We start from the raw sequence: 16,433 nt of genomic DNA, 5'->3' as shown, positions 1-16,433 counted from the left end.
CCAGCATAACACTTTGCTTCAGATTTGCATTTCAAAATTAACTCAAACCAGGAACAAATCTGGGTCATTGTATGTACACCAGTGATGAATTTCATACCATCATAACATTAGGTCTCAAACAGGGGTTATCATGAAGCTGGATATTCTTACATGTGCTGACACCATTTTTAAAGAACAAGAAATAAAAAAAAATTGTAATGTTGGACAAAATATCATTCCAGATTGTAGTGAAAGCAGACATGCAGATGGCGGACACATGCAGACCAAGTTGCAGATATGCCATGGCACAGATGTCATATTTTAAGACAGTATAATTTTTGACATATTTGCAGCTCCTGTCAAAATATATTTTTGAAATATATGCTATATTGTAGACGTGTCGTAATTTTGAGGTAAGTTCACAAAACTTTGTGTGTGGAATGTTTTTATGTTTATGGTCACACCATAGCTGTACATGTTTTAGACCAGGACAGTCACAGATAGCAATTGTTTAGCTGTTTTTTTTCACCACATGTTTAACTTCTTTGGAATATACTAAAGAAAAGAGTTGTTTCACTTTTCTGTGAGCCCAGTGTGAAAAGTTAGCCTGGCATATGTTGTCCACTATTCTAGTGGGCACCTTGCACCAGTCTAATCGACCCTTATTGATGGTGGTTGTAAAGTCAACCTTATAGACAAGCTTTCCTAGTGGTAGCATGGACCAGCAGTCTTAGGCTAAGACTTCAGAGAGCATGTGAAGCAAGCTGTTTTACCAATTATAATCCCTTGAATACCAAATGAAAGGACACCACACATGGTATATATCAAATATATATGTATTTATTTCTAACACAACCCATCTGCACTCTTTATGAGGTCAGAGATCGAAGTACATCACAAGTTACTCAATTAGCATACGATAAGTTGCACAAATACAGTTATGCCCTAGAGGCCTCACAAACCATATACTAAGTAAGTGGTGTAAGAACCACTTCAGAAATAGTGAATAGGCCTAGGGCCTAGGGAATTGCTGGGGCTACACTAGACAACCAAAGGTTAGGAAGTAGGAGACCCACGGGAGACTCGTGCAGTGTCTAAACATAGTCGCGAGTTACCATTGACTTATAATGGAGAACGAAGAAGTTACAAAGTTACTGTTTAAAGGTACTTCCGGATGGAATACGACAAAACCCCTTTAAACTAGGACACTTGGAGAGTCAATACCCACGGAAGCACCGGAGTACTCGAGTTACCTCACCCAGGGAAGCCGGGTGCATAGGTGTCTTTTGGTTTCGGGTTTCGTTGATGCTTTCAATGGAGATCTGCAAAAGAAGTGTTGCACGTCAGTGGAAGAGTGTCCGGGTGGATACAAGGGTGGATCCAAGAAGTGAAGAACCTGAAAGCAGAGGGGACAGAGTCTGGGTCACTAGCCAGTCACCCGGAAGGAACCAGGCGATGTTGCGATGATCTCAGGTGAAGAGGTGAAGCTTGTCTCTGCAGCCACGAGGACCAGGAGGCGTTGACGATGACCAGGAGCTGGTTCGAGCTGTCCCACAAAGAATCTAGTTGACTGTGGTGTTGGTATCCAGACTGGACCCAACAAGCCTTGGCAAACGCAATCCATGCAGGAGTTGAAGATTGGCTTCGGGTCAGACCAGCAAGATTTGCAGGGAAGCTGGAGCAAGCCTGGAGCAACCAGGAAAACAGTTTGGTTTCAAAGGTTTGTCTTCAGGGGGCTCACTAGCCAGTGGGCTAGCAACTGGGAAGACATGTTGAGCTGAAATGCAAGAGCGGGCCCCACGTGGCACTCGTGGAGTGTGGAGGGCTGATCTTTGGTGCAAATGGCGCTCGGGTCTGGGGCTTCTCGTACCCCAATGCACAACAGCGAGGGTGCCTTGGTAGTTGAACTGTTAGCAAAATGCAGGATGTCCAGGGTGTCCGGTCCCATGTCTCTCGTGTCCGCCACGGGTCTCAGCTTTGCTGTGGATGTGGATTAGAGTCAGAGAAGTCTGAGAGTCCAGTTCCTGTGTTGCTAAGTCTTCGGGTTCCGGCGGGAGCGTCAACAAAGCAGACAGGCAAGTTACTGGTGGTGCCTGTTTGCACAGGGTGGTCACTCCTTGACCACAAGGGTGATGTCTTCAGTCTTCTAGTCAAAATAGAACTTCGAAGGTCCAAGAGTTTCGTATCAGAGTTTTGTTCCAGGATAATCTAAAGTTTGTGGACACAGCTCCTATCTTTGTGCAAAAAAAATGGGCTGGATAACCTGCTAGGTCCCTCCTAAGGGTGGACCTGGGAAGGGGGTGGTTACACCCTTTTCCATTTGTCCAGTTTCACACCAGAGTGGGGCTAGAGTGCCCCAGCAACTGGTTTGAACCGGGCTAAGCATGGAGCACCTTGTGTGCCCCAGGCAGTGTCTGGAAAAGCATCTTTTCATTCAATCCACCCTGCCCCAATACACTACAGGCTGTCTGGGGAGGTGCTAGCACCTCCCTCAACAGGAGACCTATTGTCGAGGCATCCCTCGCTGGAGTTTCCCCCAGCAGTAGGAGGTGAGACTTGTGTCTGTGGCGGCAGCATCCATTTTGTGATGCTGGGGCTCTGTTTAACTTTAACCGGGAACATACATGTCTTTTCCCTCTAGAAGGGTGGAATGCTACCTCCGCCACCAGAATTGGCGGGGGGGGGGGTAGTATTCCAAAGTGTTTGACACCTTACACAACATGTTTTGATAAAGCCAAACTAAAGTTAGCATTAACCGCGAGGATTATAATGCACTTAAAAGTATATGGTATGGCTATATCATAGAACTGCTATAAGGAGAGGGATGGTTCCAAAAGCTGCAGAGGGGCTCAGCTCATGCTAGGGCACCCTCTCACATAAAACCAAGCACTCTGCCTCCAGGATTGTTAAGGCCTGCCATAGGAGTGACTTATAGGTGCATATGTGTCTATATATAAGGTAGATATAGATATACTACATCTAAGTAAGGGGTGATTACACCACCTTACCCAAGCTGGGGGATTAGCCTGTGGTGTCAGTTTGGATGGCCAGCCAGTGGTGGCATAATGCATGCTTCAGCCCCTGGTAGGCCTTGGATGCACCTATGCCCTGGGTACCTATGGTACACTATACAGGGGCACACAAAGGTGACCCAATACCCAATCAGGTATGTACCTAAAGTACATGGAGTCCATTTTATAGGGAGAGCAGATAGCCTGGGGTCCTGAATAGCAGGATCCCAGGCCAACTAAGTCGAAAACCAGCAAAACACTAGGCAGAAAGTTGGGGTACGCATATAGTCCGATATCCACCTTCCTACATCCAGCACATTACACCAATGAACTCCGGTTTCCCTTATATTAGTCTTTTAACACCATCTTGCCAGTAGTGTGCACATCAGTTATTCTCAATTGACAGAATACCTACAATATTGCCTATTTTTACATCGAATAAAGGGATGCGGCTTCATGCTGAGACACTGTAAGTTGATGTTACACTATGTGAGCCAGGACAACGATTAGGTGTTGGTCGTTTTAGGCATGGGCTAGTGGAGCATAATGTGTGCGCATATAGTCAGGTGAAGGTCTGACTGTAAATTACCAACAATGAGTGGCCACTTCAACAGGTCTCCGGCAGAAGCACTCTTCAGTATGCTTTTGCATAGCGTGGGCTAGTGCACAACGTCTGAACTGAGACAAGAAAATGCCTCTGAGTTAACTCTGTTCACTACTAGGGATCACTTGTTGGTGGCAATCAACACTGGTCAACTGGCAATCTTTGTTATTATGGGTTTGTTATTAATTTCTTTCTTCATTTTTTAAATGTGATGTTGTAATGTCCCACGCAATGCTGATTTTTATCCTTTTTAAAATCATGTCATATATTTTTGCAAATTATCTTATTGTTAGTCTTCAGCCCAAAACAGTTATCCTTATTTTGAAGAATAAAAACATGTAAACTTGTTTAAGAAACATGAATGAAACAGCTTTTAAAAAGCTATATTCAGTAAAAACATTAATTTTCATATGGACACAGAGTGAAACAAGACATACATCCATTTGCCACTGAATGAAAAAGGGTTATGAATGACATTGAGAAATGGCTTTGGCGTATTCATTGTCCAATGAAAATACGGTACTGTTTGAGGCCACTCCGTTTTGTGAGCTTTGAAATGTTAGGGTGTTAATTGGGCCCGGAAAAAAATGTAATCATGTCGAGTACTTCACGTAATTATGGGAACCCCACCTTAATCTTGTTACGAAAAGAACATAAATTAGGCCACATCACATAGTTAACCGTATACTGGGGGGTACAACAGAACACAAATTGTTGTGATGCTTTTGTTTACTTGCACTAGTGTTTTAGCTCAAAGTGTGTCATCACATCATAAATTGATAAATTTTAGATTTAAATGTCGCATAATTACTTTTAATTCGACGTACTTTTGCCAGAAATTCACGCAATTGAGTGAAAGCACATAAAGCGAATTTCACACACATATAGTTTTAATCATGTAGAAGGAATAATTCAATACAATGATCATCTTCATCTTCATCCAAACCTGCTTTTAGTTCTCAGAAAGCTTTATATTACAAATATAAATTACATATACGAATAAAAAATATTTATGTTACTCACATTTTTAGTATTATGTATGGAATATGAGAAAACATTGATTTGTATATCTTAGAAAAGTCTTTATAAGATAGATCATTTTTGTACATAAAGCATTATCTAGAACAGAGGATGAGGAAGATTTGAGATGTGGTTTACAAAATGTCATTACATGTCCCTGCGCATTATAGATGATGTTGGAAACAGCAGTTGCCTGCCCAATTGGAATGACAAGATTCTAGGCTTTACCATGGATCTGTGGTGTTTCACTATGGGAAAGTTGAGCCTTACCAGAGGGAGTGTGATGTAGAATTAGCAATTTCCTCAGTAATTCCCCATTTCTAAGGGGAACAAAAGGATCCAACTTATACTTACCCCGTAAACTTAGAGCTACTGATACCCCCAGTGTTGGTAGATCTAGGAATGAAGAATTACTGAGGAGAAAAAAGGGCACTCATATTGAAGTCCACTGTGATTTCATACACTTCTTGCTTTGGCGTTCCTACCTTTTCTGAGTTTACATAGTTTGCTGTGAAATTAAATTCCTGCTTTGATGTTTTCATCTTAAAAAGTAAATGCTTGGCTCGTTCATTGTTCTCCAAGTGAATCTCATTCTTCAGAAGTGGGCTCCACAAGGACACTACTTCGCTGTGGCTCCTGAATGCGTTCTTCTCAATGTAGTGCACGGTTGAAGCCTGAAATAGAAGCCAAAGACTATTAATCTGAGAAAATGCTCGGTAATTGACACTCTTTAAGTTTCTTATTCAGAAGAAAAATGCAAATATTGAATAGATCGTCACAAACTTGCAATGTTAAACATGACCACATCTATTTTTCACCCAGGGGTGTATCTTGGCGGGGTGAGAGGGGGGGGCGCTTGGGGTGGAACGCCATCCCTTCTCTTCACCCAATCACTTCCCTGTTAGGTCCCACGCCCAGGTGGGGGTCAGGTCTGTTCCTCACTACTGGTTGGCGGGTGTGGAGTTCATCCAGGCAGCTGTGTACGCAAAATGATGATTGTCATGTGGCACAACCCAGGGCTTCGGGCACAGGTCTGATTTAAATTTGTGTATCGACAAGCTCCTCTTTTACACTAATACTGTATTACCCCGGTGACCTGATGCACCCAGGTGGAAGTCAAAGCAGTGCACCAGTAATGGTGCTGGGGAAGGGATGTTGAGTCCTCTCCAGAAAGCTGAGTCTCTGCAGCATAACTGGCTTCCACCTGCTCAAATATGGAAGTCAGAATTGCATTGCTGTGGTTCAGTGACACTCGGCTTGGATGCAAACTCCAGCTAGTTGGATCTCAATGGCACCAGCTCTTCTCTCAAGCACTACCACCTGTCATTCTCACCTCCCTGCACTTGTGTCTTTCAGGCACAGGGCATCGGGATCTTTCTGGTATTTCCCAGGAAATTTCAGCTTAGCACATTTATTGAGAGAACCGATGCCGCCTCAAAAAAGGGTTTCTTTTAGCTAGGAATCATCATATGATAATTAGTTACACCTCATGCTATAGTATGATTCCAAAGTTCTCTTTCTAGCGGTGCTCGATTTGCTGCAGGATGGCTAACATTTTTTAGTTTGCTTATGTGTAAAGAGTCCTCAGTCAAAGTGAGGTTGTGTATGCCATTGTTATGTTTCATCTGTGTAGTGTCTCAGAGTGAGGGCTTCCCCTAAATATTCCTTCAACAAGTTTATAGTCCAACAGCACCACAATACCCAAAATCATAACTACATGGCTCTGTGTGGCGTCCCCATGCATGCCATTGGCCCAGACGCATTGCAATATTAACCCAATTGTAGCGATCTCAGGGATACCCTCTCAACTGTAGCTTTGTGAGTTGCAAAGCCCTCACGGTATAAATCAGTCACTATAACTGTCAGGTCTCAAAGATCTCAGTGACTGTCAGTGACTTAGAAATCTCAGGTTTCAAGCTTCATATTGCATAGGACCAGCCTTTAGAGATCTCAGGGTATTATTATGTCAGGGTAACTATCAGAGTGTCAGGGCTCAGGGCATTAACCAAATAAAGCACATATCATGGCTTCACAGCTCTTAGTGAATTAATAACATACTTTACATGTTAGAGGTGCAACTATAACATGTTGCAAAGCCTATGTCAGGGCTGAAGATGTTCAAGGTAGTATAAACTTCATTTTGAATCTTACAGCCACATGCATCAAGGTATTTAGGAGTCGCAAACGGTGCGATTCGGTAAAATCGGCCGTTTGCGATTCCTAAATATCTTTTTAGTATGCATCAATAATTTTTGGCAAAATCGCTATTTTTAGCGATTTCCAAAAATGCGATTGCTTCGAAGGAATCGCAAATTTGCGATTCCTTAAAAGCAATGCATGATTGTTTTTAAAATTGCGAATTCGCAATTAGGGGGTGCAAATTACCACGAGGGTGAACCTCGTGGTAGTTTGCGAAAAAGATTTAAAATGCTCAAATTAGCATTTTAAACACTGTCCTGTTACAGACACACATGTCCTTAGGACATGTGTGTGTGAAACATCCACTTTAAAATACATTTCAGGGGTGCGGGGGAGGGGGTCCTTTTGACCCCCCCTGCACCCATGGAATGCATTATCATTTTGCGAATTCTAATTTGCGAATTCGCAATTGCCATTGATTCCTATAGGCCTTTTGGCCCATAGGAATCAATGGGAAATGCAAAATCGCAAATTAGAATTCGCATAATATTTGCGATTCGGTAAAAATTGTGATTTTTACCGAATCGCAAATATTATGCGAAAATATACATGCATCCCATTTTGCAAATTCCAAATTGCGATTCCCTATTTTTCCGCAATTTGGAATTTCCAAACGGCCGGGATGATGCATGTGGCTGTTACAGTGCTGCGGCACTCTCAGAGAATCTCTGACATACAGCAACTGACATGGCTGCAGACCTCTTAGAGTATTTTTAATAAAGCACACCTGGCAGAGTTGTAGAGATCTCAGGTAATAAATCATGTGTTGTGCCTTGCAGGACTAAAGGGATCTTATGGTATTATCCGCATCTTACAACTTTCTGGGTAGCAGAGATCTTAATTTATAAACCTCATGCTGTCCTTGCATTAAATATACAGTGAGGAAATTCCTACCCAATGAAGTTCTTGTGACTCTCCATTGAAGGGTACCGGCCACCACTATTTGTTGAGGGGCTTTAGAGTGGGTGAAAACCCCAGGGCTATGTGGAAGCATTTTCTAGACCAGGCTGGATCACCCATGGAAAACATCTTTGGGAACCAAAAATCCTCTCCGTTAAATAATACAGTGAAATTCATGCACATCTTGGTGTGAAAAAGGGAGTGCAAAATGTGGTAATAATGTGTCAGAAAAGTACCCGACACCCATATCTAATTCTGCGCACATTCACAAAAATACTTTTTCAAAGTTTCAGAATCCCCAGACTAGATATCCATAATTTTCTCATTTCAATAAGAGTCAGTGCTCTCTGGCTAACGATGCCTTTTGCCATTAGTTTATGTTACCAACATCACAGTGCATACGTTTACCATTAAGGTTCCTCTGTAGAGCTACAGTCTTAGCCTTATGCCTGGACCCATAACTCAGTTCCCAGAGGAATATAATTATGCTTAAAAAGCTAGCAGTAGTTCCATATTCTCCATCCATCGTGGTCATCCAGTACACTGGCCCCACTTTTGATCCAATTGTCAGGATCTTCAACGCTTTAGGTTATTCTCCCAATCTTCTTTAAGGCACTACAGGCATACTTCACATCACTGTCACCTATGCAAGAAATCAAAACATTGTACTCGAGAAACAACAAAATGGCGGTGAAAACAGAAAAGTAGCATAGTGGCTTTAATGAAATTTCAGTCACAAAATCACTGGATCCTTGAAACCCTGAAATTATTTTGCCTTACAGGATCTTAGCTGTACTCCTGATTCTGCCCCAGTACAAACCACATATATTCATTTACCCAAGAAACAAATTATGCAGTTACTGACTTTCAGGTATGTCGCTGTGGGAGTGTAAATGTGAAGTTTCCCTTCTTTCTCGTTGCCTTTGTCTTTGCAGAACATTTCCATCACCATGTTCTTAATGGAAAGAGCTTTTCCTGCTGTCAATTCCACAGTGTAAAGGTAGGAAAACCATTGAAGCTGGTGCGCTTTCAAAGCCGTGTAGAGGTAAAGCCACGGAGTATCCATGTTAAAAGCACCTGATATCAAACAGAGAAGAGATTGCAGTTTATAATGTTATATTATGCAAATTACCATAGTTACTTCATGAAATTGCATTGTACGAAAAAAATATATATTATAGTCAAATGAGAAAATGACCCTCAACAGGAGCGTCCTGGTGGGGGGGTCTGCTTTTTCTTGGCCCCTATAAAAACCGATACCCTAGGAGCCAATATTTATCGGAACCAATAAATAACTATTAGAAGTCTTTTCTATCTAAATGTGGAACTTGGTGATGTTCCCACCAAAATGAGCATGTCTCAAAGTTTATTGGACATTTTTTAACTGTTACATTGTAGCAGGTTTGACTTGCTGAAATGTAACCTTAATATTAAAAGTAACTGCTTGGGTTGTACACGTCCTGTAAATACTGGGTGCAGTAAACGCCAAAGGCAAATAATTGTGACCCTAGAGCAAACAGGGACCACCAATTACTGGGCCACTCGTACTGGGGGTCAATATGGTGATCATGGAACCTTTGCTTCTAAATAGGTCACCTCTTTGCCAAATGTCTCCTATTTTATTAGCACTATTTTGCTAAACTGGTTGCAACATGGTTTTGATAAATTATTACATGACATGAAACTGCTCAAAATTCATGTAATTCAATGTGGGGGTAACTGTAATAGAAAAACAAAGTTAAATCTTTAGGAAAATAATAATGAGCGAATTATCTAAATGCATCTCACCAAATATTAGAAAATATAATGATAGATTAAATGTTGATATTGACACCTAAAGACAAACGAAAGATTCGACTCAGTGGCGTAACAAGGTAGCCATGGGCCCCAAGAGGCAAGGAAAGTAGGTTTGGATTTTGCCTGTGTGATTATATATGAAACAGAGGGCTTCTGTGCTCTGCAGTAATATATGGAATAAGAAGGGGATACAATTTGCCAATGTCCTTACCTTCCCACTTGCTGAGCTGGTTTTTGGAGCTGTCTTTCCACTGCAGCCCAGCCACAAATGGCATGCGGTTATTATACTGCACCTTCAAGTGGGTCTTGCTTTCGGAGTGACCTTGTTGGTTATGGGTGTGCTGTAGATGTGTTCTGTAATTCACCTGCTTTTCTGGAATCTGGAGTATGAACTAGATGCAAATAATCAAAGAAATATAGATAAAGTCTTCATATGCTCAGATTAAACCTTTCATGACAGCACGCAATGTTGCTTCCCAGCAGCTTCATTAGATGTTTTTCAAACATCATAGTGCATCGGAATACATGTTAAAGTTTCACTAATTATGTAGGGTTGATTCAAAAAAGGATAAAAGGACTAGAGCAGGCTTACGCAATACATGTTGATGAAGCTCAAACACTGCACAAATTCTGCAGTATGTGAGGGTGAACAAGCATTCTTATGCGTGAGCATCTCTCATAACTCTGGACCTTCTAAAATTGTAAAATTTCACTGGGAGTGAAAAAGTGGGAATTCCCAATGGGCTTGTCACTAACAATGAGGACACATTACTAAACATTCAGAGTATCGAGGGATTTGCAAAGGAGTGGTCACTGGAAGCATTGCAAACTGAGGATACACAATCAAAAGAGTAAATCATTTGAATTTGAACTGAATTTGAATTGGGTTCTTATAAAGCGCAACTATCACTCCGGGAGGAGCATCCTGGCGCTAAGCGAGTGAGGATCAGACTAAGCCGAGAGTGATGAATCCCTATATGACCAATAGGCAGAAATCCTCCAGAAAGAGTGGGGAATCAGAAAATCATAGACTCGCCCCTTTACCACTCGGTCAGGCAACACATCTTTCACATCTTGGAGAATTTTAACAATAACTGTACTGACAGCGAAGTCCGAGTACCCTTGGACGTTGTCCGGTGAAGCTGTCTTATGCAGCTATAGCGGATCCTGGCTTGGGGTCACCTCCTCAGACGTCACCTACCCAGCCTGACATCGGACATTGCATTTCACGGTTCTTCCCGGTTTTATCTGTCTCTATCCTCGACTGCCTTGACTGCTTTGATCCCCCTGGAGTACTTTCCCCCTTCAGATCTACCTGACTCTGTTTTCCTCTCCCCGGTTTACCTTTCCCCCAATACCTTCCATTCTCCATCTGACGTTTGTCCTGGATATGCTACGCGCTAATATCTTATAATATTGTGTAAGCTCACGTTTTTCTCCTAAGCATATACTGGAAACTGTAACTGATGTAACTATGTAACAATGTTCTGAAACAATGTCCTGTCTCATGTAAAGCGCTCTGATACCTCCGGGTCTAGCCAGCACTATATAAAACTTTTCAAATACAAAAATAAATAAAATAAATAAAAATAAACCTCATTGCTCACACAGTTCCCTTGTAGGTCAAAAGGGGAATGGTTGCAGCACAGATAGACATAAGTGAGAATACAAACTGACTGCTCAGTTGGAAAGTACACATACCAACAATGTCAGACGTCTAATAAAAATATTAAATGAGCTTATTGGTTTGCATGAAAATTGTTAGATTGTGCATGTGAGACGGAGGGCCCGGTGGTGCCTGAGTCGATATTACATGAAAGGTAGACAAGCAGGAGGAACTCTTCTGGGAGTTTTGCCAGAAAGTTGAGACCAGATATTATCACCATTGCTCAACTAATCAGGCACATAAGAAGAAGAAAAACGAGGGAGAGAGAGAGTATACAGGTTAAGAATTACAGTGCCTAGGGGGATGTCTATGGGGTCTAAATGGTGTACTTCCTATCATGGTTACTCATTGGCATTGCTAGCAATTGAGAGAGTGAGATAACTCCACTAGTATACACTTCTGTGACCTTCCTGTCAACGCCACAATAGTCGATTGATTGCACTTCCGGGCCACTGGCTTCTTACAAAGGAATACTGCAGTAATGAAAGAAATAACAGCAGGTATCACCCAGGTTAACCAAGAGAGTTCCTGCACAGACTCCTGAGATGTTTCCATAACTTCTTGTAGGACTATGCTGGCACTTTTCAGTCTTTGCTAGCACTATGATGCACACAATTTCCTGCATGTGTCAGGCACTCTGGCATGTTCGCATGCCACACTACAACCTCCAAGGCCAACAGAACATCTGTTGCTTGGATGATATTTGTCTATTGTACTTTCCTCTGTCGAGAACTAATCCCATCACTTAACAGTCACAAAGCTCCAATCTTAACCTGGAATGAAGATCTGATAGTGTCAAAAAAATTCCGGAGCCCAGCACCAGCAAGGACTGGCACAAATTTAGCACTGGGGCAGATTTTTCAACAATTTGTGAAGATACAAACTCACAAAAGGATATGTAAACAGGTGCAAAGTGTTAATGAACTCTTCTTTCCAGCACAAAACTTTATTTGCACTGGAAAGTAGCTTGTTGTGATGTGACACAACTAGCACTTTACGCTACTTTACACAGAGTTGGCATCCCATGAGTGGTACATGGGCATTCCTACATTACCACCTGACCATTAAGTAGGAGAAATATTTTAGTTTCTCCAAACGTTTCAAAAATTCCATACGCGTGGCACTGTATAGCACGCATCCACTGAAAGAACCAACCTTATGCTAGACATCACACACACACCTTTGCACTATGGTGCTATGGTCTGTGCGTGTCGCTTAGTAGCCTAATTGTGTGCCAGTGCCAGGGAAGAGAGTAGCAGTGCCATAGTTTAGTAGACTACCCGGCTCCTTCAAACCAGCACCGGAACTTTGGTTGCTGTACAGCACTGTGCCAGAAATTAATAAATGTGCCCTTGCATCTTCCAAGTTATCTAATACCCCCAAGATGCACCAAAGAAGGGATGACATGTATGGGTAAAATATTGATTTAGAAGGAAAAATGAACACAAATGGAATCATTGGAATTTTGTTTAGATTGCTCAACCCTACACATCACAGTGAGCGGGTCCAAGGACTAGGACTACTGGCGTGAGCCACGGTCATACATACTGTGCTGTTGTACTATGTATTGATACCTTATATATTATGTTTAATAAACTTTTATTGAACTAAAAAAAAAATACTGTGCTGCAATGCACAACTTACAGGCAAGCGCCCAAATGTATGTGAATGATCCAAAAGTCACAGCTTGCGCACGTGCTTAGCACTAAATCAAGCTTTGCGCAAGTAACGCCTGTTATCTATCGTTTGTGAATCGGACCCTTGGCACCTTGACGCTCACTCTCCCGTTGCAGTGTTTTATTACGCACGCAGCCCGCGCTCTGCATCTGCATTAAAAGTCTGCTGCTGTTACCTCCATGATGTAGTTGGCTAGGATCGAAGTTGAATCATTTCTGAAGGTCTGGCTGATCAATAGTTTTCTCCTGTTATTGATTTCATCCCAGTGCTTCCCATAGCTCACCTCCAGCTGGGAGTGCAGATGGGAAACGTTCTCGGCGTGCTTCAGCAGCACCTGTGGAGAAGAGCACATCCTTCTGTACTGTGTGACCTTGTCTCCCCCTGGTGTCCAGCAGAGGGCGCACCACTGGCAGCAGACATGAAAAAAAGTATCTGGAGCCCGTGTCCTCCAACATTATCACAAGGTAAAGGAAAACATGTACATCTTTTATTCATTTGAGTCTTTTAAGTTTAACAATGTTACTAAAGATGAGATTGAAAACATGAGAAGGCAGGCATGGAATATCCACTATATAAGAATGAGATCATTAGGTGAGGGAATATATGTACCCTGTATTTAAAAGGTGGGAGAGAGAAAACGAGAAAGAGAGCGAGGCACAGAAGGAGAAAGAGAGCGAGGCACAGAAGGAGAAAAAAAGTGAAAGAAGAAAAGAGGGGCGGGGGGACAATAGCATAAAGAACATAGGGCTAGATGTACAATTTAATGATCGCAAAATCCTGGTCTCAATTTGCGAACAGTAATTTTGTGACCAGTAACGAATTTTACAAACTGAACTGTGTGCCAATAGGTTGGTTTGTGAATTTCCAATTTGGAATTGGTTGTAACTCATGAATATTAATAAGGTAGATCAAAAATTGTAACTCACTCCAAATGGTGGTTTGCTAGAGTTGCCAACCCACCTTATCAGTTATCATTTTTCGATAAACCTTTTTTTTGTAAACAATTTTCCATAAAACAAATGGTGCTGCATTAAAAAAAAAGTTTAATATCTTTTTTTTAGGTTTGTTCAAAAGTAGACAGCGGTCTATTCCACGAGAAATCTTTTGTTTTGTTATCATTCACAAATGGGAAGGAGTTCCAAGAGGGAGTGTCACTCCAGCTGAAAGTAGGCAGATTTCCAAAGTTTTGTACCCAAATTTCGGTCTCAAAACATTGATAGATTGCATACCGAATCGGTATTCGGAAGAGACCCCTAGCACACCTTTTCCAACTACCAAATCATAATGGGGTCGCAATCCTATTTTAGTAGTTGATAAAATGGGATCACTACATTTAAAAATGCATTTTTATGATTGCGAAAAATGCTTTGTACCTCTGGCCCATAGACAGCTACTGAGAGATTGGTAGAATAATTGAAAGGTAATATTGAAGAAAAGTTGAAATAATGAGATAGAGACAGAGGGCATGATTCACAAAGGTAAGCTTACCCTTTTGTGTAAGTTTACTACTTTTTGAATGTCACAAACTACGAGTCTAATTTTACTAATAGTAATGGTATGACTACAGAGACTCCACACTTGTGGTGGAGACTCCACACATAAAAATATAGGCTGTCCTATCTTTTTATCTGTGGAGTTCCATGCCCTGATTGCAGTCTCCGCAGTTGTAAAAAATATTATTAGTAAAATTAAACTTGTAGTTTGTGAATACTGAAAAAAAGTAGTACATATACACAAAAGTGTAAGTTTACCTTTGTGAATCAGGCCCAGAAAATATGAGCTCGGGAGAAATAGAAAATAATGAGAAAGAAAAATACAGAAAGTAGGGAGAGATAATAAGAAAATTAAGGCAGAAAAATGAGGAAGAAGGGAGAGAGGAAAGAGAGGCAGTTTAAGAGACATAGACAAGGTAACAGAGGAGTGAAAGAAAGAGACAGGAAGAAACACATAGTAAGAGAATGAGGGAAAACTACGTATGAAGAGAGGAGACAGAAAAGAATAGAAAGCGAGTGAGAGAGGAAGAGCGAGCGAGAGGGTGAGGGAGAAAGTGAAACAGAGAAGGTGAGAGACAAGGAGAGAGTGACTCACAGGAGAAGCCCTTCATTTAATGTAGAGGTCAAAAGTGTTTAACTTGTAGTTCCTCATAATCAACTTGACCCCCGCACAGGTGAAGGTGGCATTAGAGACCAGCGTGTGGTCTCAAAAATAGAAATATCTGATTTTAAATTCAATGCTTATGAAGTATGACTGAATGCTGCATTGTAAAATGGAGAAAACCAATGGGGGTTTAGACCAAACAATGCCAGGTAGGACGATTGGATAGTTACAAAAGAAGAAAACCTGGCTGTCAACACATGTCAACACATGTTTGTTTTGTACATTATTTTTTATGCACTTTCAAAGTACTACAGTCGTTTTGTAATATAAGTGTATTTGACTCTGACATGAAGAAAATGTTCTACGAAAATGTACAATGTGATAAAATATTGTGATTATCGGCCAGATTCATCAAGGTAAGGAATTGCGAGTCCTTAATAGCGAATTTTAAAGATTCGCTATTAAGGACTCGCAAAACTAGATTCGTGTAGGAATCGCAATTGAATTTGCGATTCCCACTGATTCCTTATTTGCGATTAGCTAATTGCTAATCGCAAATAAGGAATAACTCCCCATTCATTCCTAGAATGAATGAGGAGTCATTCCTTATTTGCGATTAGCAATTAGCTAATCGCAAATAAGGAAGCGATTTCAAGGGTGCCAGGGGTGTCCAAAGGACACCCTGTAGCACCCCTGAAATGTAATCTACATTGGTGTTGCGCACACACATGTCCAAAGGACATGTGTGTGTGTGTAACATGCAACTTAGAAAAATGCATTTAAATGCATTTTTCTAAGTTTTCGCTATTTACCACGAGGTTTGACCTCGCGGTAAATAGCGGCCTAAAATTGTGATTTCGCAATTTTAAAATGGTTCATGAATTGCATTTAAGGAATCTCAAATAGAGATTCCTTAAATGCAATTCCTCGCAAATGTGCAAATTCTTTAATAGCGAATTTTGCATTTGGGACGATGAATCCCAAATGCAAAAATTGCACTCGCAAAGGGCCAGATTCTGAGAATCTGACCCTTTGCGAGCGCAATTAAGCTTGATGAATCTGGCTGTAAGACACATACAGCCAGATTCATCAAGCGAAATGCGCTTGCAAAAGGGCCAGATTCTGAGAATCTGGCCCTTTTGCGAGTGCAATTTTTGCATTTGGGATTCATCATCCCAAATGCAAAAATCGCTAATAAAGAATTCGCAAATTTGCGAGGATTAGTATTTAAGGAATCTCTATTAGAGATTCCTTAAATGCTATTCATGAAACATTTAAAAATTGCGTATTCGCAATTTAGGACCGCTATTTACCACGAAGTCAAATCTTGTGGTAAATAGCGAAAACTTAGAAAAATGCATTTAAATGCACTTTTCTAAGTTGCATGTCACACACACACATGTCCTTTGGACATGTTTGTTCACAACATCAGTGTAAATTCACATTTCAGGGGTGCTACAGGGTGTCCTTTGGACACCCCTGC

At 41.3% G+C, this 16,433-nt stretch overlaps 1 protein-coding gene across 1 annotated transcript in view; it reads right to left on the bottom strand.

Annotated features, from left to right (window-relative positions):
- Positions 1-16,433, bottom strand: part of APOLTP (apolipoprotein lipid transfer particle homolog) — a 1,141,779-nt gene that overhangs the window by 687,636 nt on the left and 437,710 nt on the right. The window contains exons 24-27 of the mRNA XM_086941409.1: positions 13,029-13,187; positions 9,722-9,902; positions 8,579-8,790; positions 5,100-5,288 (exon numbers count right to left, since the gene is read on the bottom strand). Of these exons, the coding sequence (XP_086797535.1) occupies positions 5,100-5,288; positions 8,579-8,790; positions 9,722-9,902; positions 13,029-13,187 (741 nt within the window). The remainder of the gene's footprint in view (positions 1-5,099; positions 5,289-8,578; positions 8,791-9,721; positions 9,903-13,028; positions 13,188-16,433) is intronic.

This window comes from Lissotriton vulgaris, chromosome 10 (genome assembly GCF_964263255.1).
Source record: "Lissotriton vulgaris chromosome 10, aLisVul1.2, whole genome shotgun sequence".
Classification (NCBI taxonomy): domain Eukaryota; kingdom Metazoa; phylum Chordata; class Amphibia; order Caudata; family Salamandridae; genus Lissotriton; species Lissotriton vulgaris.
The sequence above is the reverse complement of the archived record's forward strand: the minus strand, read 5'-3'. Positions and strand labels throughout refer to the sequence as shown.